This window comes from Ursus maritimus, assembly GCF_017311325.1.
Source record: "Ursus maritimus isolate PB19 chromosome X unlocalized genomic scaffold, ASM1731132v1 scaffold_X1, whole genome shotgun sequence".
Lineage (NCBI taxonomy): Eukaryota > Metazoa > Chordata > Mammalia > Carnivora > Ursidae > Ursus > Ursus maritimus.
Genome location: NW_024423319.1, coordinates 1,655,972 through 1,682,461, shown reverse-complemented (window position 1 = coordinate 1,682,461; position 26,490 = coordinate 1,655,972). Strand labels below are relative to the sequence as shown.

Below are 26,490 nucleotides of genomic sequence, written 5' to 3'. Positions count from 1 at the left end.
CAGAAAATGCTCAACGACCAGCCCAAAGCTGGACAAATGCACCAATGACAGCTGGAAAGGCAGACATGTGTCTCTCCCCAGAGGCCCTGTCAGAGAGCCCACTTTTCCCAACATGATTCACAGAGTGGACTGAGCCCTATGAATTCCTACTTCTTCTGGGTCATGAAGCCATGTCACAGAATGACTCATAGAAAGAAGGGGAATTTAACAGGTTTTGAGAAAAGTCCCTCAGCTGGATGTTTTCTGGTGGGGAAATGGGAGGAACCCAGAGACCTCTGCTTGCCTTCCAAGCACAGGCCACTACACATGGCAGGTCCTGTGGCCTCTGGGCCCAGCCTGGCCAGGACCTTGTGTCCTCAATGTTTCCCAGGTGACCTCTCCTGGTATCCTCACTGTGGCCCTCGGTAGGCCCTACTGTTATGCTACCTCCAGGCAAGACCTCAAGGACTGGTGGAGTAAAGTCACACTCTGCTACCCTGCGTACATCTCACTTAGGGCAGCGACCTCTGTACACAGTCATTCCAAATATACCTGGTGGGGTCTGCCAGTGGTGTACTGAAGCCCCCCAACCCACGATGGGGTTACACACACACATTTTCGTGATCAAAAAGCAACAAACAGCTGCCACTCTAAGGGATCCCCATTAGTTTCTTAGCACCTGCTGCCAACCTCCTGCCCACCCAGGCTTCCCTGCTCTGTAGACAGGAGTTGCCCTTACTTACTTGATCAAATACACATCATACTTCCCAGCGGAGCGGCCAGATTTCCTTTGCTTAAGCTTTCGGGTCCAACCTTCAGGCAGAGTGGGGTCATCATACATGGGTCCCCGGTCACGAATGATGGAGCGCCGCTGTTTGGGGGAGGCAGAAGCTTCTGGGACAGCTGGGGCTGAGCCTGACCCTTCTGAGGTCTCCGCTTTGCCTGCCTCTGCTGGCTCAGCAGAGTGGTGAGCCGGTGGCTGCAGGGGCTCATGCTTGCCCTCTTTGTCTTCTTTCTTATCCTTCTTCACCTTTTTAAACTTCAGGGGTTTGTCCTTGAGGCCCTGGAGATCCTGGTCTTCTGACTTTTCTTCCCTGAAGTGTTAAATAAGTATGTAAGTATCACAGGGAACACACTGATTTGTAGAAAAAGAGAGCAATGGCAGGTTTGGGGCACCCCAGCACAGGTAGGGCTCTGAGAGACAGGAATACCCCACCAATGCTCACCCAGATCTTGATGCCTTTCCCCTTCACAGATTTCTTTAGGAGCTTTGGGCTTTACTCTGAGTCCTTCTGTCCCAAGTCCTACTCCTAACATACAGGAGAGTGAGTGGCCTGTACAGGTGGCATTTTTCTTGGGAGAAACACCATGTGGCGTCTTAGAGCGCTGCATTTACAAGCTGTGCCCGAGAGCCTCTAGGCTTGATGGCTGACAAGGGGCCCTTGACTGCTGGAGAGGGAGCTGCCCACCCAAAGTGTGAGCAGGGCTCCTCTTCATGAAGACCTGGCTTGGGCGTTATGATAGCTTCTGTATTTTAAGTTTTCTCAAATGAGTGCTTGATAAAAACCAGTCTTGGGGCAATACAACTTACTCATAGTAACAGAGCCTACCACTACTCCCTTGGGAGGTGGTGCACAGCACAGCGCTGTGGAAAGAACACGCGGGTTTAGAGTCAGCCAATCTGAGCTCAAATCCTGACTTCGCAATTTCTAAACATGGGCCTGAGCAAGTGACCTCAACATCCCGTGCCTTAGTTTCCTCATCTTGACAACAGGTACCAACACCCTAGAGGGAGAACAGTCATAAAGGCACTAAACAAACACTGGCCAAAGCGGGAAATCAGAAACTGCTGCCCAGGGTTCTGGAGTGAGAAGAGACGCCATCCCAGGTCTGGTAAACTTTATCACCAGACATTCCCTCACAACACATGACTGCCTCAGACTTGACCAATGGAAGAGAAGAGCAAGGACAAAGGCGCAGAAGAGCACCCTCCCTGTTCCAGGGAAGGCGCCTCCCCGTTCTTTCATACTGACAGAGCGGCTCCTTCCCTATATTTTGGCTCCACCTGGTAGGATCCACTCCTTGTGTGCGTCGGAAATGATCATCATGAGGCCCTGGACCCTGGAATCAGAATCTGGCCATGATGTTCTTGGGGAGGGCTGAGAGGGCAGAAACACAACCCGGGCTGGGGAGGCTTGGAAAGAAACATGGCTTGGAATCGGCTGTCTACTGGTCTCTCAGCAATTCATTCTAGAAAAGAATGAGACTATTCTTTTCCTCAGTATCTCAGCCCTAGAGCTGCCCTGTCCTACAAGGCTCGTGTCAGCACTAGTCACTGCCTCACGGCTGGTCTATCCCAACCTCCCCCTTGTTCACACTGTGGAGACTCCAATGAAGGCACTGTGGTGTGCACTAGAAACCAGACTCAAATGATGCGGGTAAGGTGCCAAAGGTGGGTTCATTTCAGGACTCACTTGGCACCATGAGGACATGCCTTTTCCAAACAGCTCAGGTCAGGGGTCGAGAGACAGGCTCACCCCTCAGTTCCTCCCTATCCTGGGTCATCATCTAGCAGTTCAGGGCTCTAAGCATTGCTGCCAGGGTCACCATGATTCAGTCCATGGCCCAGAGGAGATCTTTTCTTGCTGTAAAGTGAGGATCTCTAATCTGTTGTAGCACACAGCTTAGTGTTCAATTCTCTCAATCTTAGCTTCTCAGCAGGAAATGGGAAGAAACTTGGGAAGCTGTGTGGCCTATGGCCTGCATACCCCCATCACAGAGGGGAGAAGGGGAGCTTGCCAGCGGCAGAGTGGCAGATGGACTGGAATGACCACTTCCACACAGTCCGCCACGGGTGCACTGCTGAAGGCCAGGGCTACTCCCTGGAGCCTGGACAGTCCTGGAGTCAGAGGACAACACTGCACCCATGGGAAAGGTCTGGCTTCTTCAGAACGCGCATTTATAGTTCCCAAATAGTTTAACCACCATGAGGTCAAGTACAAACCACATGCCCCAGCAATGCCTCTTAGATACAATCAAGGGTATCAATGCCATCAAGGATAACCCCTTCTAGAACTCTACTACCCTAAAGAGACACCCCCAGAAATGCAAAACAACAGGTATATGATGTTATTTGTAATGGCATTACTTTTCCTACCTCAATATTGCAGACAATTCAGAGAGCTGCCAGCAAGGATGTGCTGAAAGAATGGACGATGCTATGCCTACAGCACTGAGAGCCATGCAGCCGGAGCGGGCTGCGAAAGAGCACCTCCGGATCTCCTACAGATTGTAGGCCACCTTTCATGTGAGAAACAAGGGAAGAAGTGCTTCCTAGTCCTGGGGTGGGTGGGAATGAGGTAAGGTATAGGTGTGAGGCAAAACCTCTCTGAATCATGTAAAAATTTACATAACCAAAATGAAAACAAAAATAAATGATAACAAAACCCTACTATACTGAATGCGAACACAAACACATGAATTTAACTGTGTATCAAACTGATACCATACCACAGAGGAAAGATTTATTTCAAATACCTCTGACCACAGTGCTCTGCATATCCTGGGTGGGACATATTCTAAGACCTAATATGGCACCCCAGGGGCAGGGAATGCACCCAATGTCCAAGGAGGGAACCAGGCTGGCCCTGGGAGAAGAGGGTGGTTGTGGTCTAGGGTAGCCTGTGGAGGCAGAAAGGCAGGGGAGTGGGGAAAGAGAAAGTCAAAGGACATAGCTGCTGGTCTAGCCAAAAGGGCTCCCTGCACTAGGTGACACTGTGACAAGGTGAGTATCCAAACGAACAAACTGACTGGAACACAATGAGGGACAAAAGAGGGAAAAGCCTATAGGAAGCAAGGGGGCAAGCCATGTAGTTATGTGCCAGTAGAAGGTTCTGGGCAGCAGAGAGGCCTCAAGGGGGATGTGGAGGGCTGTTAGGTTGCTATTGGGGAGACTTGAGAAGAGGAAGGGATGAGAGCTCTTATGTTCAAAAGATCACTCAACTTGCTATGGAGAAAGCAGACTTCGGGAAGCCAAAAAGGAAAGCAGAGGAGCCCTGTGAGAAGCCTCTTGCCGTGGTCTCCCGTGGCCCAGGGTGGGGACAGTGGAGGATTTGGGAAGTAACCAGGAGGGAGAGCAATACAGCTGAAGACAGGCTTACGTGAGTGAGGGGAAGGGATGAATTAAGGACCATGGCCAATGCTGGAAGGACGGTGGTGCCACTGAGGACAGGGAAGCCTGGGCCAGGAACGGGTGGGGGTTATAGCCACATCCATGGTTAGAAGTTCAAGGAGAAGAGAATACAGCTCTTTGATACTAGCCACAGAGGAGAGACCCAGCTGTACCCACACTCTGACTTGGGCCTAAATGAACTGTTTTGGGTTTCTTTCTTTCTTTCTTTCTTTCTTTCTTTCTTTCTTTTTCTTGAAGTTCTTTATTGTGATAAAACATTCATAACAAAATTTACCTTTTAAACCCTATCTAAGCGTATAACAAATGAACTTTTAATAGCACTAAAGAGGAGGAATAAAAGGGCCTTTAACTCAATCTGTAATATTTTAGTTCTTTCAAATTAAAATTATTTGAAGCAGCTATGACAATATGGTGATGTTCAATTCTATGCACTGAGGGGCACACAGGTGTTTGTTACTTTGACTGCTACTTCTCTACAAAAATAAATGACAAAAGCCCACAAAGAAGCCTAGAAGTCGTTCTACTGGGTGTGGACTGGAGGTAAAAATGATGCAAAACAGGTAATCCACCTGCTTGGTCCCAGGGCGACCCAACTCCCTAAGGCCTCCCCACCAGGGGGTTATGGAGTTTGCTGAAACACACAATTTTTTCAAAGAAACCAAACACCCCTCTTCATCCTCCCTTGAATCAGACCACACACACACACACACACACACACACACACACACACACACACTCCCCCATCCTGAGGTGAGTAGAAGAACTGAACGAGCACCTACTTCACACGTTCATATATTCTGGAGTTGAGAGGATCCCCAGAAAAACCACCCATCCTACTCTTCAGTGTTACAGACGAAAAGAAAAGGAAGTACACAAAGTTTCCTTGTGCGGTTGGGGGATTCGTCTGAGGTCACGGTTGAGTTGATGTATGTTCATCAACCGCCCCTGCCCTGAGCCAGAGTCTGCTAGGGGCTGGAACAACAGGGCAGAATTACCATCATTCTCTGGTCTTCAAGAGCCCCCACTTTAGTCAGGGGAACAAAGAAGTAACAAAAAAATACTGACACCCTTCCCTGTTCCAGGCACAGGGGAAGCCTAGAGACGGGGATTCCCTGAAGGAAGAAGGCCTGAGCTGGGTTTCCAGGGCTAAGGAGTTCTACTGGGAGGCAAGGAGGGCTCAGGACAGGCCAGTGATAGTAGGCAGTGATATCAATAGCTCCATCCCTAGAGGGAAGAGTGACTAATGACTCCTACCCTGTGTAACCAATGGCTCTGGGCTGGCCCTCTTTCCCATCCTTTTTTTGGGTTAAGATGGCACTTCTCAGGAGCCTTCCCTGCTCCTGCCTTCCCCAATCCCATGAGCAAGAGCACCCTATGCCCCCCAGTGTAGTTGGAATACAACATTACATAGGTCAGCCTCCCACCCCCCACCCCACTGACAGTGCATGCCTTTACTATTGTCTCTCCACTCAACGCACAGTGCCAGGCACAGAAGTGCCAAGTGACAGTCACAACCCAGAGGCTGTACTACCTTTGCTTCTTTTGATGACTGCATCCCTCTGACCAACACCTCTGAGGAGCAGGGGCTAGCTGAGCACCCAAAGCAGGCACAGTTTGAGTAAGTGAATACAGGATGAGTTTGGGTGCTACCGTAGCCTGCTGAGCACTGCCGGGCTGGGCTGGCAGGAGACGAGGCTGGGGCAGTAAGTGAGGGCCTGGGAGAACAGGCAATGACATACGGTAACAAGGAAGGCAGGGTCATGGGGGCAGTACGGAGGATGGCTACACTGGGACGACAGGCTCCAGGCTTCCACGGATCAGCATCAGGTCTGCAGACACTCCTGTGAAACTACAAAAAATGCTAGACTGAACATCTTCTAGAAGATACTACAGAAGACGCTGTTTAAAAAGTTTTATTTGTACTAGTAAGCTGGTGAAAAAGTAAGGAATATACAGTTTAAAGAGTAAGGGAAGGAAGGTAGGGGGTCCTGTTCTATGGAGAAATCTGGCAGGTGTCCCGTTAACAAGTGATCAAACTGAGCACCCCTGATCATGGCAGAAATGCCATGGGATGAGGAGCATCAGCGCTGTCCCATCCTGCAGGAAGGGGTAACTGAGGCCATAAGGAAACGACTGGAAGATTCCAAATGGAGGGGCATTCCACCCAACTGTGAGTCTGGACTCTTCAAAACTGCGGCATGAAGAAAAGGTTTGGGAACTGTTCCCGGTTAAAGAGGACAGCAGAAGGCAACATGCAATCCTGTACTGGCTCCTGATTCAAAGGCACTGAAGGGGTGGTCATGGGCCATTTGGGGAATGGGAGTATGGTTCAGTTAGCATGGTGCTAAGCTCCTTGAGGGTCAAAAGTGCACTGTATGCCCTTAGGAAAGCCAGGCTCAAGCAGCACTTATGACTCAGGGAAACATATACAGCACTAATGCGGCAGCACGTCTGAAAAGGGGGGGCTGTGCAGGTTGACAGTGATATTTTGAAGCAGTTTCGGGCAAGTTTTCTAATAATTAAAGAGAACACCTTCACATTACACGAAGAGGGAAAGCTGGAAACCTTGTCAAAAGTGCCTTCTTTTAGTGGCTCAAAGAACCACAATGTTATACTCTACATGGTGAAGCTGTGAGTGCGAATGAAGGGAAGGTGTCAGGGTTATTTCCCTGTGTTTAAATAAAAATCATTGCAAAGGGCACCTCGCTGGCTCAGACGGAAGAGCATCTGACTCTTAATCTTGGGGTCGTGAGTTCCAGCCCCACGGTGGGTGTAGAGATTACTTAAACTAAAAAAAAAATCACTGCTGAAAGCAGCCTTGCCTAGGACCCGTCTCTAAATGTCAAAGGAACTGTGTGATAGAATCTGCACATGATGTGGAAGGAAGCACAGATCTGGGCGTTACAGTGGAAAATGGTCAGCTGATGGTAATGCTGGATGCAAATCCCAACGGATACTTCAGTTTGCTCTGGTGTTATGTCTCTTAACCAGAATTTTAATGAGAACCGTCAATGATTTTGTAGTGAGCTCAAATCACATAGGTTTGGTGTGGTCTACCCCTCCCATTTTTCCCATAACAACTCTTACTTTTTATTGTGTGATTTGTAGAACACAGGATTTTTTTCAGGAATGTTCATATGTTCAGGAATGGACATATCACATTGAAGCAGAAACGCCTTCACAAACCTTAAGTATCTACGAGGCAGGTAAGAAGGTTCTTGAATAATAAAACATCATCTAGCAATTTTACTTCTAGAACGCAAACATTAGATCAAATCTTTTCTTTGATCTAGCGAAGGAAAATCAGAGTTGTGGGAATCTTGTTTTCGAGCCAAATTACCGTATCCCAAGGGGTTTGTTTGATGGAGAGAACCGCCTGTACTTTCATAATGAAAGCAACCTCCAGTGATCCTGCAGAAGGCCGCCCTGGGAAGCTGTACCTGGCACTCATGTGACCCCAGGCTCCTGTACATTATAAGGGTGCAGGCGACCAACAGTTGGCAGGTGCAGCTGGCCAGACAACTGTGACTGAGGAGGGACTACTCAATTCCTGAGGCTTTCAGATTAAAAAAGAAAAAGGCTACAAAGCCAGGTGAAAACAGCAGCTGAAAGGTATTTTTCACTTAAATTGGAATCCAGCCCCCTCCAAAGTGAGCTTCGGGGATCCTTTCAGAGGCACAGCAATATCCTGGCCCCATTTCAGTCATGTTTGCATGAGGCCAATTTCAGGATACAGCGTTTCTCAGCACCGTTTATTTCTAGTCACCCATTCCACTGAGCTGCAGAAGGAGCCTAAGTCCACAATGAGGCCATGACCCATCAGGGCAAGGTGGTGGCTACTTCCCCAGGTGAATGGTCAGGGACTAGAGGAGAGAAATGGCCTTCTTGCAGTGGCTGCTTCCATCCTGCAGTGTCATTCACTCAGTGCTTCCAATTCTTTCTACCTTCAGTATGAGCTGCAAAATCTCAGAATCAAAGGGACTTCTCTGCACGAATCAATAAAGGCAGCCGTACTTTGAGATGCCAGCTTCAGTCCCTTTAAAGATCTGAGAGAAATCAAACTGGCACTGGAAGAGAGTGTCTCAGTGGTCTCGGGGGAGCAGAAGAGCAAATGGGGTTCAGCTCAAAGGCTATAGCAGTAGAACCTGAAGTTCAGTGGCTCTGAATTCAGTGTATTTTTAAATACCTCAGTTTTCAGAAGATGCAAGAGAAACTATGTTTTGAAAAGCTAAATAAAATACAGCTCTTGACAGTCAAAGGGAGATCCTTCCCCAAATGAAGGCCCCCAGTGCCATACGGTAGATCTCATCTTCATAGCATGAGTCCGCCACACATGGGGAAAGAAAAGCAGTTTTAAACAAACACTGCCACTGTGGAGAACAGTCAGGCAGTTCCTCCAAAGGTTAAACATGGAGTTCCCACAGGACCCAGCATTTCCACTCCAGGTGTAGCCCCAAGAGAAACTGAAAACAGGGACCCGAACAGGTATCTGTACACCCATGTTCACAGAAGCATGATTCACATCAGCCAAAAGGCAGAAACAACCGTAAGGGTCCACTGACAGATGAATGGATAAGCAAAATGTGGTCCATCCACAGAATGGAATGTTATTTAGCTTTAAAAAGAAATGAAATTCTTTTTTTTAAAGATTTTATTTATTTATTTGATAGACACAGCCAGCGAGAGAGGGAACACAAGCAGGGGGAGTGGGAGAGGGAGAAGCAAGCTCCCAGGGAGGAGCCTGATGCAGGGCTCGATCCCAGAACGCCGGGATCACGCCCTGAGCCTAAGGCAGACGCTTACGGACTGAGCCACCCAGGCGCCCCTAAAAAGAAATGAAATTCTGATACAGGCTACAACATGTATGAATCTTGGAGACACTATGGTGAGTGACATCAGCCAGCCACAAAAACACAAATACTATGTAATTCCATTTATATGAAACGTCTCAAATTGGTAAATCCACAGAGAGAAAGATTAGTCATTACCAGGGGCTGGGGGTAGTGGGTAATAGGAAGTGACTCCTAATGATTACAGGGTTTGTTTTTTTTTTTTTTAGTGGTGATAAAACTGTTCTGGGCACAGACAGAGGTGATGGTTGCAAAACACTGTGAATGTAATAAATGCCACTGAATTGTACACTTTAAATGGGTGAATTTCCTGGCATGTGAATTATATCTCAATTTTTATAATACCCCACTAAAATGACTGCTGACTTTGCCTATCACCCTAAATCGTAAAGGTAGGTTTTACGATGCCCAAGCAGTGCTCAGAACCCACAGCTGTCTCCAAGCAACCCTGTTTGGCTACAGACAGAGCCCAGGCAAGCAACTCTGCTGTCCATCTGAGAGAAAGAGGCCAGCGTGGGACTGAGAGTGATATATGCTAGACTAGACCAAGCCGATCTGAATGCCATCTCTGAAGCCCAGGACATGGTAACCATGGCAGCTGGAAAGAATTTAGTTCAAGAAGTTTAATGACATAAAGAAAGTTTAATGACTAGGCATTTAGCCAAGTTGAAGGTTACTGGCTAAATATTCTGAGGGCATTTGATCAACCTTTTTTTATTGTGGTAAAATGCACATAACATAAAATTTACCATTAGCAGCACTTAGTACATTCACAATGTTGTGCAACCATCACCACTATCTAGTTCCAGAACATTTCATCACCCCCTGAGGAAACCCCATACACATTAAGCAGTTATTCCCCCAGGTTGCCTTACTCCCAGCCCTTAGCAGCTACTAATCTGCTTTCTGTCTCTATGGATTTGCCTATTCTGGACATTATATAAATGGAATCATACAATATATGGCCTTTTGTGACTGGCTCCTTCCACTCCGCATCATGCTTTCTAGGTTCATTCATGCTGTAGTATGCATCAGAACTTAATCCCGTTTTATGGCTGAATAACATTCCATTGTATGGAAAGAGCATACTTTGGCCACACATCTGTTTATGAATAGCTGGGTGTTTTCCACCATTTGTGTACAAGTTTTTGCACGGATATATGTTTTCAATTCTCTTGGGTCTACACCTGAAGTGGAAATGCTGGGTCATATGGTAAGTCTATGTTTGACCTTCTGAGGAACTGCTAGGCTGTTTTCCACAGGGTTTCCTTTGGGGTTGATGAAAATGGTCTGGAACTAGATAGAAGTAAAGTCGGGCAGCAGAAACTGCTTCCACTCTAGAATGCTTAGCAGGTAGGGGCAAGCTTTAAACAGAAGTCATCACAGCAAGACCACTGGGAGCAGCACAGTGTTTTACCTACTCACTCGCTCAGTAGCTAACACTCTTCTAGGTACTGAGGATGAGCTGTGCTACGGCCAGGAATGCTACAGCAAGAAGACAAGCTTCCTACCTGCATCCATTTCTTTCTTTCTTTCTTTCTTTTTTTAAGATTTTATTTATTTATTTGAGGGGGGAAGAGGGAGAGAGCACACACACGAGCAGGAGGAGCAGAGGGAGAGGGAGAGGGAGAGGGAGATAACCTCCAGCAGACTTCGCACTGAGCATGGAGCCGACTCGAGCCTCGATCCCAGGACCCTGAGATCATGACCTGAGCCGAAACCAAGAGTTGGATGCTTAACTGACTGAGCCACCCAGGTGCCCCTACCTACATCCATTTCTCATCTTTCTCCTGGTGCTGTCTTCTGAGCAGAGAGTCAATAATGAAATCATAGCAATTCTGGTGAATGTTGTGAAAGGGGAGATACTGGGAGGTAGGGGAAGAAATCCAGAATATGGATGCAATGGCAACACTATGGCCTGATGATGTGAGGCTGTTGGAGGTGGGGGTGGGAGAGGGTCCAAGGTGGTAAAGCTGGTGAAGCTATGGATCATGAGGTGGCTTCCCCACCAGCTGCCCCCATGAAGGCGACTACAGACAGAGCTGGCCAGATGAGATAAGAACAGGAGAAAACTAAGAATCCAATCCTCATTACTGATGTTTCTGCTATTTTATCTCTTCCCCTGGAAAGCCCATATTGTTCAAATTTGCTCTCCATTCTCTAGCTTCCACATCTAGCAACTTCTCTTCCACCTTGTTCCCTGGCACCTTTGCTCCTACATTCCACAGGGTGCTCACAATCCTCCATTGCATGAGTGGTTGGACACTTGGCCTCCAGTGCCCCCACGACAAATATCCAGTCTTCAACATACCAACAGCCAGTCTCCATATGCACTTACATTGTATTTGCCTTTTTGGTCCCCAACAATACATTCCCACTGCTGCTTCTTCCCCCATTTGTCTGTTGATACTTTTCTTCTTACCTCTGTATACTTTATGTACGTTTTACAGGCTTTTAACAAAGTGTTGGCTGCTTTTATCAAAGAACAGAGTATTTGCCAAGATACATTTTCACAGAGGCAATATATTTTTGGGGAAAAAAGAGGCAGAAAGGAAGTCTCTAGTAATGGAAGAGAGAACTCTGTAAGAGCCAGCTCACTTTATGTTTTCCTTATTATGCCTCTCACTAGTGTAGGTCACCTTCTATCTGCATTCCTAACAAACTTCTTTTTCCCAGTGATGACATCTGAGCCCACCGAAATGGCCAACAAAACAGAAAAAAAGGGGAAATGTCAGTGCTGGCAACAGCTGAAGCACTCTGAGAGAGTGCTATAGAAATCGTGCGGCTGGGCCAATGTGACTGAAGTACTGTTTGTGCAGTTCTCCCCTACTCAAATATGGGAGCACAGGAGGGACCCACCAGGAAGGTCTGAGCATAGGATTCCCCAACAGAGCCTGAAAAAGTGTTCAAGGTCAGAACAACAGGAGCTTGGAGCCAGGCTGGCTGAAGTGCAGTTTGCTGGTGGCAAATGGAAGGTCTGGAATACTACTAGTGCCCTACATGAAAAGGCCAGTAATAGGTTGAGAAGTCTCCCTGGGCACTGCTGAAAAGGGGGACAGCAAAGAAATGCTGCAGTGCTCCAGTCAGCCTGCATGGCTGGAACATCCAGAAAGAGATACACAGATATGGATGGAGATCCTACTTGTCCCAGCAACCTCCCCAGCAGTACCCTGGGCCCCCATCCTACACCAACCCTGGCTTTGGATGATGGGGTTGAAAAGCCATGGGGAAGTACTGGACAAGCAGGAGGGACTAAATCTGTACCCCGTAAACAACTCTGGGGACTGGCTAAAAATGTAACACACCTGGTGACAAGACAAATATCAGCAAATTCAGTCACTTCCCTGTGTCTAAACACTAACCAGGGAGAAAATACAAAGGGAAGATTGAATACTGTTCTTCCAGTCCAGAGCCCACTGGAACTCCCTTCAGAGACTGACATTTACCTAGAATAAACACTGTGAACAGCCAGAGAAAGTATAGGGGACAGGGCTGTGACTTGCTTCCTATGACCACTGCATCACATGCCACATAACAGAATGGATTCCACATGGATTAGAGAATTAGCTTTAAATGGCTGGTTACAACCTCCCACAGACTTGCTCTCTCTCAACCCCTAATAAAACTGAGAAACAAAGGTGGGAGGAGGTGTGAAGGGAAGACTCCATCAAACAAAGGAAAGGGACATAAAACCTACCCAGCAGCCTACTGGAGCTCCTGTCCCTGTCCCACCCCCGGAAGCCATGCTGGGGAGCCAAAAATACCCAGAGACCTTAGCCAATAAGCTGGAGAGAAGCAACTGGGTAGGAGTCTGTCACTTTTTCCATTTAGATACAGGAACTACTGGGAGGTGCCCAGCAAGCCAGGTGGGGTCTGTGGGAGGTGACTGCTCTTGGGTACATAAGGACCCAGGGAACTACCCAGAGCCTGAGGTGCGCCCTTTTCCTGCAACCCTGTGGGAACAGCATATACATCCCTCAAGCAGCCAGAGCGAACCTTGGTATAAGACATTTAACACAATTCTTAGGACAGAAAGAAGAATCCAGATACTGCCAAAGACTACTGAAGGGTGCAGCTCCCCCAGTGTGCAACTTCTCTCTGACCACACAATACTGAGCTCACGACAGCCCAAAGGAGAAAGCAGTGAGAAAGGATGCCAAGAGACCAGGAGGAAAAAGCCAAGGACTCCCCCACTGTACCAAAGCAAACAGAGCATCTGGAAATGACATGGTAACTGCATATTATGGCCAAAAGAGAAAAAAAAAAAGGGATGGCTCAGGAAAGGCAGTCTTTAACCAAGAAGAGTCTATGCTGTAAGGAAAAGAAGGAAATTCTTCGCAACTTTGTAAGAGCATGTTCTCAATAAGAATTCAAAGATGTGATGATAAAACACACAGTAAGATGAAAGGGGCAAATTCCCCACCTAGACAAACTGCAGACCAAAACACACCATTATGGAACTAATAAATACATTAAAACAGCCAGAAACAGAATATACATAGCTGAAAATCAAAGCAGACAAACAGTGAATGCAGATGAAAAAAACAAAAGCTAAAGCAATTACAGCAAAGCTAATAGCATTGGGAGAGAGACAAAGACAATCCAACATAAGGATAATTTGTGTCCCTGTAGTAGGACACCCAAAAAATGGAACAGAAGATGCTACTGAAAATATAAGAGAACAGACCTGAAACAAAGATGAGCTACATTTGCACCTTGAAAGAACACGTGTTCCCAGGAAAATGTGGTAAGGAATACTCAACAGTGAGACTCTGGTCAACCTCCTCAACTTCCAGGATAACAGAAAGAATGCTTCAGGCATTCGGAAGGAAAAAGTAAACACAAACAACTTGCAAGGTAGGAACAGCAGAGGAGCAGGAATGCAGAGCATTTGCACAGTTGCAGGGCAGCTCAGTGCAGCGGTGAGCAGCACAGGCTTGGGGGCCAGCCTGCAATGAGCTCAAACCCTGGCAGGGCCATTTGTGCTGCATTCATGTGTGTGCACACACACCGAGCAGAGATGTCTGAGAGATGGGCAGGGGCCTGATCTCTGGGGGAGGCCTCTCTGAGGGGAGTCTGAACCCAGATTTGAAGGAAGTGAGGGGTGAGGGAGTGGGTCATATAAAGTGGGGCCCAGGTATAAGGAGCAGCAAGAGCCAAGGCCCTGACCCAGGAAAAACCTGGCCTGTTCTAGGAAAGGCAAGAGTGGTGGGCTGGACCCAAGTGAGCAAGGAGGGGAAGAGAACTCAAAATGAAGCAGGCCAGCCCAAGTGATTTGCAGGGCCCAGTGCAAAATGAAAATGCAGGACCTCTTGTTAAAAAATGGGAGAATTTTGGGGCGCCTGGGTGGCACAGCGGTTAAGCGTCTGCCTTTGGCTCAGGGCGTGATCCCGGCGATCTGGGATCGAGCCCCACATCAGGCTCTTCTGCTATGAGCCTGCTTCTTCCTCTCCCACTCCCCCTGCTTGTGTTCCCTCTCTCGCTGGCTGTCTCTCTCTCTGTCAAATAAATAAATAAAATCTTCAAAAAAAAAAAAAAAGGGAGAATTTTGAGATAGCCACAGTAGAGCATTAAACCAAACCTGGTTCTTCTAAGGCCCAGACATCGTATAGGCTACATGCCCAGAAAGCTGGCTTTGCTTCCAGGCAATGGACTTCGGATTTCATTTTTAGAGGGTAAGAGGTCCCCAGAGGGTTTGACTCCAAGGACTGGCATGACCACATGAACAGTTTAAAAAAATTCATCCTAATGATGAAGTTATAGCGTGTAAGGGGGGTGAGGGGGCAGAGAGACACCAGGTGCTGCAAGGCGAGCTCATGGTCTGGGATACTAAATGTTTATTAGGGATTTACATCTGTGAAAAAAGGGGCAGGAAGCACACCCAGGCAGAGGAAGAAACGGAAGTGTACCACAGGCCCAACAAAGCTCCTGTGCACCTCGGACAGAGGTGGCAGAGGTCTATGGGGGGGGGGAGTTGTATTCCCGCCTTACTCAGTCACCTGAGTGCTGCCCTGGAAATGGCGGTATGACCTTGGTGAGGAGGCTTTTGCAGCTGAGGCCCAGCAGAGCCCAAAGGAACTGGAGGCTGCCTGCTAACACACTTCCAGCACACCAACCTCCACACCTGCCACACAGGGCCACTGCAGAGTCTAGGAGGGTGATTAGGTGGCTGGTCTAGGTGCTGGGAGTAGAGGGCACGTGTGTGCTGGGGGCAGGGGGAGCACAGACCAAGGGTTCTGACTTCCAAATTAGATATTTTCAATGTTGAGACATTTCACCTTCTAAAAATCTAAAGGGCTGTTGGATACGTAAGTCTGCAGTTCAGGGCAGACGTCTGGGCTAGAGGCAGACATCGGGGATCCTCAGCACAGAGGTCTGAAGAGGCAGGTGAGTGAAAAGAGGGCACCTCGGATACCAAGCATGGACAGCCCTGCCCCCCCGCCCCCCCGATCTGTAGTTGTGATGAGGAGTCAGCAGAAGAGACAGACGAAAAGAAGCATGATCACGTGTATCTGCCCAGATTATTGGTGGCAAGTGACAGAGACCAACTCAAGCTGATTTATGTAGACAAGGACTTGATTAATAGGCTACTGGAAGATAGAAGGTGGCAGCATTTCCACAATATGAATGTACTTAATATCACAGAACTGTACACTTAAAAATGGTTTGAAAGGTAAATTCTGTTATGTGTATTTTACCACAATAACAAAAATTAAGGAAAAAAGGCTACTGGATGGCCAGACTACCCTTAGAGGTTTGGAGGAACAGGCTGGAGTCTAGTTGGCCAGAAACAATATTCCAATCCTGTTGCCAGGCTGACACAGGGCAGCCAGCACTGCCTCTGCCACCCTGCAGGGGCGCAGCACTGACCACAAGCACCATGGCCACTGTGTGGCCCAGCAACTCGTCCTTTCTGCAGCCCAGATGCTGAGCAAGGGCTCCTCTGCTGGCTCTGATCCCCTCTGAGGATGGGTCTGACCAGAATATGGGGCACATACCCATACCCTTGTGCAGAACTTAAGGCATTTTTTTCTGTAAAGGGCCAGACAGTAAATATTTTCTGTTCTGCAGACCCCATGATCTCTGTCACAGACACTGAACTTGCCTGGTATACTGGGAGAGCAGCAACAGACGATGCATAAAGGAAGGGGTGGAGCTCGATTGCAATAAAACTTTATTTACAAAACAGGCAGCGGGCCAGATTTGGCCTTGGGATATAGTTTGCTGACTGCTGCCCTGGCTAAAAGGGAAACTAAAAGGGAACCATCTGGCGTTTAAGTGACTAGTCAGGTCACCTGCTCTCCCATCAAACTCATAAGGTGGGGGGAGAGTTCCCCTCCCACACAGAAGGGGACTTAGATGTGAGGCGAGGTGTCCAAAGAAAATAAAACTAGGCCAGTGATGCTGCATCAGGAAAGGGTAGGGTCCCCAACGAGACACAAGGAAGGAAGGGTTTCTAGGAAGGAACCACCATGTCAAGAGGAAGACTCACCACTTCCCATGGCAACATGGACATCCACAGGGGAACATCTGTTGGGGGCTAACAAGACTGCTCTGTGGACTGTGGGGGAAGAAAACCTCCACGAACAGGCTGAGTAGAGTGGGAGGTGAGAGGGGGAAGGCGAGTAGCCAAGTCTTGAAGAGTTTGGCCAAAGGGCTAATAAAACTGGGTGGGAGATGAGGAGGGAGTGCTCAGTGAAGATGGGAAATTCTAAAACACATTAGTATGGTGATGGGCATGAGTCATGAGAGAGAAAACTGACAGGGTCCCAGGGAGGGTGGAATCTGTAAGCTAAGAGCACAGGAAGTCTTTGTCACCAGCCAAGCTGTCTGTTAGAGCTCTGTGGGTTGAGCAGTTTCCAGTGATGACAAATTCCAGGCTGTGATTACGGCAGTGGGTGGCAGAAGTCCTGGAACAGAGGAGGAGGGGTTAAAGGCCATCTACATGCACACTTCAGTCACCTGTGGGATGGAAGGGACTGGGACAGAGAGACAAAGATTGTGTGCCTGGCACCAAATCCTTAGCAGAGGGGGACTGTTTGGGCAGTGAACAAGCCTGTGTGGGCTTGGAAAGCTGAGTGGCGTGAGTGTCACAGCATGCTTTTTATGAGAACATGGATCCTGAATACACAGGACACAGGTTCTCCTCCTGTCTGAGGTCCACGGGCTGTGACAGTCAGCAGACTGCTCTCTTAGCATGAGGTACTGGCAGGGAGCCAAGAATGCAAGAGGAGGCTCTAACCCAGATAAGGCCTGGGGGCTTAGTTAGGGTTCTCTTCAGAAAGAGATACTTGAACTGAGTCTTCAAGAATAAGTAAGAGGGGTAAATGTGGCAAGGGAATCATGGACATAGCCAGGAGTAGGAGAGCAGTTCTGTACAGCTGAACAGTACACGTATAAGAAAAAGAGCAGCAATGAACGGAAGAAAACAGAAAGAGGCAGGGGTCACATCAGGGGCCCTGATGCCATTTGAAGACAGAGGTACCATTCTTGAGTTTAAAGCAGGGGAGAGAGATTTGACTCTAGGGACCTCGTGGAAGATAGAAATGTGTAGGAGAGTTGGCAAGTTATTGCAGGAGTCCTAGTGAGATGAGGGCTTGAACCAGGTTGGTGGAGGAAGGGATGCAGAAGACACAGGTGGGAGAAATAAAGGAATGTGGGCAGTGAAGGGTGGGGCAGGTTCCCAGCTTGCATGATTGCTGCTGCTATCAACTGTGACAGAGACAGAAGGATGTGGCGTTTGGCTGTTTGCTCTTCTGATCTACCCACCTTATTCTGGGGGAGGCAGGGGAGTGGTGGGGGAGGCAGTGGGTTGAGGAGAATAGGAGGGAGAAAAAAGGGCAAAAAACCTTCAAATGCCTTGTGTGGTAAAATCTGACTAATGTGCACAAACACCCCATATGCCTTTTCTAACACAAAGCAAAACAAGTTTTATTTCCTTCATACTTCTTTTTGTGCTCTCTGTCGCCACCTAATGGGATGTCAGCTGAAACCCAAAGACTTACCTGTGGACTGACCAGTCAGTGGCCAACAGGAGGCTCCTGAGATGGGGGGACCTGTCCAGCTAACTTCAGATGTCTGACAACATCTCTAGGGTCCATGGGACCACCTTCTGGAAGATCAGAGGTTCCTGGAGCTCACAGAAATATTCATTAATAATACCTTGTTCAGGGGCGCCTGGGTGGCTCAGTCGGTTGAGCACCTGCCTTCAGCTCAGGTCACCATCCCAGAATCCCAGGATCAAGCCCCGCGTCGGGCTCTCTGCTCAGGAGGGGAATCTGCTTCTCCCTCTCCCTCTGATCCTCCTCCCTCTCGTGTTCTCTCTCACTCTAATTAACAGATAAAATCTTAAAAAAAAAAAAAAAAGCATCCGACTCTTGTTTTTGGCTCAGGTCATGTTCTCAAGGTTGTGAGATCGAGCCCTGTGTCGGGCTCCACACTCAGAGCGGAGTCTGCTTGAAATTCTCTCTCCCCCTCTGCTCCCCCCACTTGCGCTCTTTCTCTCTAAATAAATAAAATCTTTAAAAAAGTAATACCCTGTTCAACCTAAGATCATTTTCCAAACGTGCTCTGACCTTGACTTCTCTGTACTCCCAGGATCAACTATCAAATTGAAGTATACTGAGGGATCCACCGTGTAGTAATCCAAGAACTCTTGTTTGGTGGGACAAAAACAGTGGGGCACCTGAGCTTAGCTGAGCTCAGTTTTGGGTTCTAGTGTTTAATGTGTCACCTTTCGTTTAGGTTTATAAATTTGGGAATGCAAAAAAAAAATCTATTGAAAAGTCTTAGCTGGGGTGCCTGGGTGGCTCAGTCATTAAGCGTCTGCCTAAGGCTCAGGGCCTGATCCCAGGGTCCTGGAATTGAGCCCTGTGTCGGGCTCCTTGCTCCACTGGGAAGCCTGCTTCTTCCTCTCCCACTTCCCCTGCCTGTGTTCCCTTTCTCACTGGCTGTCTCTCTCTCTGTCAAATAAATAAATAAAATCTTTAAAAAAAATGAAAAGTCTTAGCTATGGGGACAAAATAAGGAGCTACACCCTGTGCTGTGTATTCACATAGGAGAAGGAGCAATAGTGAGCTATTTATTGATAATTCCCATCATGGGGGGCCCAACCCTCATGTTCTCTTCTAATCCTATGACTTCCCAAAGGCCCCATCTCCAAATATTATCACATTGGGGGTTAAGGTGTGAACACATGAATTCGGGGGGGGAGGGGACACACAAATACTTTGGTCCATAACAACGGGGATGTTTATTTTCTATTTTTTAAAAGATTTTATTTATTTATTTGACAGAGAGAGAGAGACAGCCAGTGAGAAAGGGAACACAGGCAGGGGGAGTGGGAAAGGAAGAAGCAGGCTCCCAGCAGAGCAGGGAGCCCGATGCGGGGCTCGATCCTAGGACCCTGGGATCACGCCCTGAGCCGAAGGCAGATGCTTAACGACCGAGCCACCCAGGTGCCCCTATTTTCTACTGTTAAATGGAAAATGAAAAGGCAGTGGATGGCACTATGTATATTGTGGGATACCAATTAAAACTCAATCCAAGGGGCACCTGGATGGCTCAGTTGCCTGACTCCTGATTTCAGCTCAGGTCACAATATCAGGGTCCTGAGATTGAGCCCCATGTCTGGCTCCGGTGTTCAGCAGGGAGTCTGCCTGGGATTCTTTCCCCTCCCTTTCCACTCCCTCCCCTGTTCCCATAGATGCACGCACACTCTCTCTCTCTCAAAAAAAAAAAAAATCAATCCGACAGACAGTAGCGCAACAATGAGAATGTATTTCAGGCCACTGAACTGTACGCTTAAAAACGGTCAAGATGGGGTGCATGGGTGGTACAGCTGGTTAAGTGTCTGACTCTTGGTTTTGGCTCAGGTTGTGATCTCGGGGTCCTGGGACTGAGCCCTGTGTTGGGCTCCACACTCAGTGTGGAGTCTGCTTGGGATTCTCTCTCCCTCTGCCCTCCCACTCGTGCTGTCACTGTCTCTCTCTCTCAAATAAATAAATAAATCTTTTTAAAAAATGGTCAAGATGGTAAATACTATGTTATATGGATCTTACATTTTTTAAACCCTCACTCCAAGAGAAGGCAAGAAAGAAGAAAAAATAAAGAACAGAAAGTGTGGAAAAAAACAGAATGTACAAAATAAAGTAGTATGAACAATCTAAATGCATTTGCAATTAAATGGATGTTAAAGGATGAAACAGATTTTTTAAAAAATCCAGCTATTTGCCATTTTCAAGACCTACATCTAACCCACAAAGACAGAGAAGTGAAGAAAATGAAAAGTGGCAGTGCTGACCAAAAACACAGGTGGTGCAGTGCTACTACCCTTCAGATGCAGTAAAATTCAAGATACAGGCACTATTAATTATAAAGACAGTCACTTCATGACAAAGGGTTCAATTCACCAGGAAGATAAAACTGTTTCTGGGGGCGCCTGGGTGGCACAGCGGTTAAGCGTCTGCCTTCGGCTCAGGGCGTGATCCCAGCGTTATGGGATCGAGCCCCACATCAGGCCCCTCCTCTGGGAGCCTGCTTCCTCTCCCACTCCCCCTGCTTGTGTTCCCTCTCTCGCTGGCTGTCTCTCTCTCTGTCGAATAAATAAATAAAATCTTAAAAAAAAAACTGTTTCTGAAACTGAAAATCTGGGCACCTGGGTGGCTCGGTCAGTGAAGTGTCTGCCTTCAGCTCAGGTTATGATGCCAGGATCCTGGGATTGAGCCCCACATCGGGATCTCTGCTCTGTGGGGAGTCTGCTTCTCCCTCCATCCACCCCCCGCCCCGCCGCCCCGCCGCGCTTGTGCGCTTCTCCTTCTCTCTCGCTGTCTGAAATAAATAAAATCTCAAAAAAAAAAACCCTGAAAACCTGGCCTCCAAATAAAGAATACGGCCCAAATTAACAAAGCCCATGAAGAAACTGATGTGTCCAGGAGTAGAGAATACTGAGACACGTGTTCCTCAGCAGTGGGTAAATCGAATAGACAAAATGACAGAAGAGAGAATCCTTTCATAACCCAGGCAACAAGACTGAGGTGATGAGCTTATATGGGCTCCTGCACGCCCACCTGGCAGCTGCACACTGCATTCAGGCAGCATGCACTTCTCAACATGCTGCCAGGGCTGGTGTCACACAGACCACATTCTCAGACCATACTATAGTGTAACTGAACTTGATTTTTTTTTTACAACAGTAACTAAAAAAACAAAACAAAACACAAAGCCACATGCTTGGAAATTTTAAAAACACATTTCTAAATAATTAGGGGGGGTGTCAAAGAAAGACTCATAAAGGGAATTGAAAAAGCCTTTCAGCTGACTTAAACTGATGATGCTACACATCAAAACTTGACGCATGCAGCTGAAATAGTTTGCAGGTCAGCTTTAAATGCTTGTATTTGGAAAGAAGGTTGGAAATCAATGAGCTAAGTTTACAATTTGAGGAGCAAGAATAAGAAAACCAGATAATGTACTCCAAGAAAGTAGAAGACGTGCTAGAGATAAAAGCAGAGTGTAATGAGTTGTAGGTGCACAGCAATATGCCAACAATAATGCCAACAAGTTTGTTCTTTGAAAAAGTAATAAAACCAACAAAATTCTACCAACACAAGGAACATAAAGACTGTACAAGCAAACAATACTAGAACGAAAAAGGAGACATAAATACAGATGTTGCAGAAGTTTATAAAAGTTATGCATAACTTCATGCTAGCAAATTTAGTAACAGACCTAATGGACAAAAATATACCTTAGCCACACTAACCCGAGCAGGTGCAGGGAACAAAAATTAGGTTTCAAATTGTGTGTACGTGCACAGGACACCTCACAGGAAATGTGTCAGACCCTGGAAGCAGCTGTTCCCTGCAGAGGGGCCAGGGTGGCACAGACCAAGGGTCACCCTATGGTGTGTACTTCCTGAGTTATGAACCGTGTGCATGGGTCACCCACTCAACAGCAGATCCAAACATACCTGTATACAAGGAAAGACCTCACCTGGCTGGATGTGCAGGCCAGGCGTGGAGGTGGGGAGTGAGCTGTGTGGTAGGAGCAAACCCCAATATTAGCTGGCACTAGGTCTTCTCTTTCCTTTTTCCTGTCATTTTCACCTTTACAAATTTAGTAGGTGGAAATGGCATCCTCTTTGTTTTCATTTGTGTCTCTATCACTGAGGCAGAATTTTTTTCCTATCTTCACTGGCCACCTGTATCTCTTTTTTTTATAATTTCCTGTTCACACTCTTTGTTAGTGGTGACTAGTGGTAAGTTAGCAATAGGAACTGTTACATTCAAGTCCAGACTAAAAAGGAAATTTGAAAATCCCCCCAACTCACAATAAACAACTGTGGAACAGCCCAAGATCATTGTTCCCAGTGCCCAGTCGGAGGCATTAAGTCTAGGATGATTCACTGGATGGTGATCTGTAGCTGGAACTATTCAAACCCTTCAGACTCACTCAAATCCCATGAAATTGCACCCAAGCATGCATGCATGCATTCACTCACTCACCAGATAGCCTCTCTTTGTCAAGCACCGGGCTTTGATGGAGGCCGGGGTCTGCTGAAAGCGTCACTCGAAGCGGGAACTAATGGTGCTTCCTGCCCTCCCTCACCTGCTTTCCAGAACGGCCCTTTGAGGCACTACCAGTACTCCTAAATTACAAGCCCATGACTCAGACAATATATAGTCCATCGAAAAGCTCAGAGCAGGACATTTTCCCAATATTCTCACAATCATCACTTTACAATCTCACTGAGTGCTCAGCAACACAGCAAAGCAGTGTTACCAAAGGCAACACTGAGGCTCAAGGAGGGAAAAGTGACTTGACAGCTAGTAGGTGAGAGCTGGGATTTAATCATAAGGCGACATGGCTCAAAAACCTATGCCTGTCCACTATACTTAAGATAAAATTGTGAAAGTAGCATGTTTTTACCTTGCCTAGACCCCGTGCACTGCAGCAAGGTCCTGGGTTGCAAGCAACAGAAACCAACTCTAGTTAACTTCAATCAGAAAGGAGTTCTTTGGCAGATCTGAAAATGGAGAGACGACTCCTGAACTAAGCCCAGAGAAGCAGCTGCACAACTGAAAACACAGCTACGGTTGTACTAAAGGGGCCATCTGGTTGGGACACCCACCTTGGGCACCACTACCTCCTTATTATTGGATTAGCCACTACCACTGGCTTCCTGATGCATGTGCCACTACCAGGACTTTCTCTCACTGTCCCTCAAGAGTCAAAGTGCCTGAGGATAGTATGGGTTTGGCCAAGCTTAGGTCTCACTACCATCCCCTAGCTTCCAGGGAGCAAGGAGAAAGAATACTTGTCACCTGTAGCAGGTACTGCCAGCTACCCCTCAACGCCCAGATTCACTGTTGGCCTTCCTAACAGGACCCTGTGCTCAGCTAAGGAGAGACATTTTTCAGCTTCCCAGCAGAACTGGGGTGACATCCTGGCCAATGAGACAGTGGCAGGGAGTACACTGCCTGTCCTATTCTTCATGCCTGGTCTTGCCCCATGGACCATGGGCAGAGCACACCTCCCCGCCCCTGACTCTGCACCTGCTCATATGTCTGGCTTCCACTGATGAGACTGAGGAGGAAAAGACTTTAAGTAGCTTCTGTGTCTCTACTCATTCCTTTTGGGAATGACATCCACCTAAGAAGAGACTGTCCCTGGCAGTTGTTTCTCCCTCCTGGGTCCTGGAACGATAGGCGTGAGAACAGATTTGAACCCTGTTTGGCAGCTGACCTAGACCTATGAGTGTGAAATAAATGATTGCTGTTCTAGCCACTGTTTGTTCCTCAATAAAAACTGACAGATATGGAGACGGAAATGGAAGTTACTCAGTGGGATTGGAGGGTGAGCCCACAACTGCTCTTCTGCCCTTCCTCCATGCCTCCTCCTTCCTACCTGGAGAGAAGAATGCAACGCTAGACCTGCAAATGCCATCCTGTGACCACAGGCAACCTTGATAGATGGTACCTGCTTAGGGGGATGGAGGAAAAAGATTGAGGGGCCCTGGATCCCAGATAGTTCTGCAGCCACTGCAGTGGCCAGGAATACCCTGACTCCAGACTTCAGGGCAAGGAGAGAAGACAATTAATCCCATCTTAGGCTTTCTTAAGTAGAAGCTAAGGTCCACTTCTTCCTAAGAGCCACAAAATGGGGGATTCAACACCAAAAAACAGTACTGAGGTGCTCAGAAACAAATGAAACCCACACCAAAATGTTGACAATAAACCACATGTGAGGTTCACTTGTTACATGGTTTTTTCACCAAATTATCACAATCACTATAATCCAAGCTACTGAAAAATGACAAAATAAATTCTGAGATCCTTCCTATTTCTGTTGGCTAAAAATGCAGACTTGGTTTGTTTATAAGTGAATCTGAGAGACAAAAATAAACCCAGATAATTCAGAACGTATTGAGGACAACACATATGCCTTCTATGTGATAACCTCCCAGCATTATTTATTTAAAGAAAACTTGCTTTACTGCAAGAAATATAAAAAGCTTAAAAGTAAGACAATTAATGACATAACACACTACCTCCTACAACACCAGATTCCTTTCCTTGCCTTCATAGTAGTGGGTGCCATAACCTGACCACAACAAAAATAAAAAAACACTGTTCAAATTGCTGAGGCTCCAAAAGTTCAATTAGCCAGAGCATTTTGCTCTCCCAAACTACAACCACTGAGCAGAAAAAGGAGCAGCCCAAGCCTGCTGAGTGAGCCTGGACACCAGGTCCAAGTAGCAGGCATACACACACATGTGCTTGGAGGCCATCTGGTGAGCCAGAAACTCTGCCCCTTACTGCTCCTGGGAGACTCAGGAGTGACTGTCAGCTGCTCATGTTGGGCACCGTACTACAAAGGGGAAGGTCCCAAGGAGTTGCGTGGGATGTCTGTTCCAGAAGCTCATAACCTACTAGGGAAAGAGCAACATGCCAGAAAACCATTGTCCTTTTTAGCTATGGAGGCTACCCCTGATGTCTGTAGGGGTCGCTAAGGACCAAAGGAGGGGAGTGGTCAGGCTCCTCAGGCCTGAGAGCTGGGGTGGGCAGTGTCAGCCTCTTCTCAGGAAATCAGTTCCTGAGGTTCCGCCCAATTGGGTGGAAAACCATAAAGGCCATTCTCACAGGTACTTTAAACAGCACATCTGTTGGTAAAACACAAATGTTGTTACACAAATATGAAGCCACAGACTGCAAAGACACCTGACAGTCTTTAAAATTCATTTCTCCTGTTTTGCAAAGCTGCATCGGAAAATCATGCTGTTAAATTATACACTCATAGAGGATGTATGTTTAAAAAGTGGGGGAATTGTGTGGGTCTTATTTAGATTTTCATCAATTTGTTCCATGTTTTTGGATAACTGCAAATCCCCAAAAAGTAAATCAAACTAACCACTCCACACATCTGCCCTTTATGTGTACCTTCTGACTCCAGATTGCAGGTTTTATTAACCTGTAAACAAAATTGTTCCTCTTGGCTACAGAGAAGCTAATGAGTCAACAGCAGAGCAGGCTGCGTTCTATTCTGTCCCTCTCAGTGTAAGACAAAATCTTAGGGCAAGGTCCCACTACAGAATTCAGTCATCCATCCATCCACGCAGTAAGTATGCATGATTCTAGGCACTGGAGATCCCTGCCCTCATGGGGCTTCGATTCCAGTGGGAGGAAGGGGGAGAGGGAGAGACAGACAGAGACGAGACAGAACACAAATAAAATCAATGAGTAAAACAGCATATAGCAGATGGTGACAAGTGCTTGGCTAGACAGGGGGAACTGGTGGGGTAGAGGCAGATGTCAGCTTTCAGGGAGGGCCACACTGAGAAGGTTACACTTGAGCGGACTTGAAGGAGACCAAAAAGGGAGCCATGTGATACCTGGGGGAAGACTTTCCCCAAGAGAGGGAAGGGCAGGGGTATACCCAGAGGGTCCAGGAAGGGAGGCTAGGGAAACCATAGTGGATGAGTAACAGGAGAGTGGCAGGAGAGGTGATCACACCAGGCCACTGTAAGAACTTTGGCTCTAATTCTGAGTGAGGGGGGGCCCCAGGGAGGGTCCTGAACAAAAGAGTGCCATACTCCAGCCCACACGTTGCAGGACTCAACAGAGGTGTAGGCGGCAAGCAGCAAGGCCGGGAGCTTGGACCAGGATGGGACCAGCAGAGATGGGAACTTGTCAGGGAGAACGAACAGGGCCTGTAGGCAAATGGGACACAGTGTGGAAGCTATGTGGAGTAACTAGCACCAGGCTTCTGGCCCAAGGAGCAAGAAGACCAAGGAAACAGAAGGGGGGGGTGGTCATGTCAAAGCCCAGGTTTGAACAGGTACAGTTGGAGAAGCCTGTTAGAAGACTAGCAAATATTAAGTCAGTACTGGGAGCATGGGTCTGGAGCTCAGGGGACCTGGTTAGCCTGGAGACAAATTTGGTAGCCAGAGGTTTACAAATGGATGGAGAG

General features: G+C 47.5%; 1 protein-coding gene across 2 annotated transcripts in view; it reads right to left on the bottom strand.

Annotated features, from left to right (window-relative positions):
• The window catches only part of MECP2 (methyl-CpG binding protein 2), a 57,582-nt gene that overhangs the window by 1,882 nt on the left and 29,210 nt on the right, over positions 1 to 26,490 (bottom strand). Inside the window, exon 2 of one of the 2 annotated variants that reach the window (XM_040626860.1) lies at positions 723 to 1,073. In XM_040626860.1, the coding sequence (XP_040482794.1) occupies positions 723 to 1,073 (351 nt within the window). Of the gene's footprint in view, positions 1 to 722; positions 1,074 to 26,490 lie in introns of those variants that run through there. The other variant, XM_040626862.1, reaches the window with a different exon arrangement.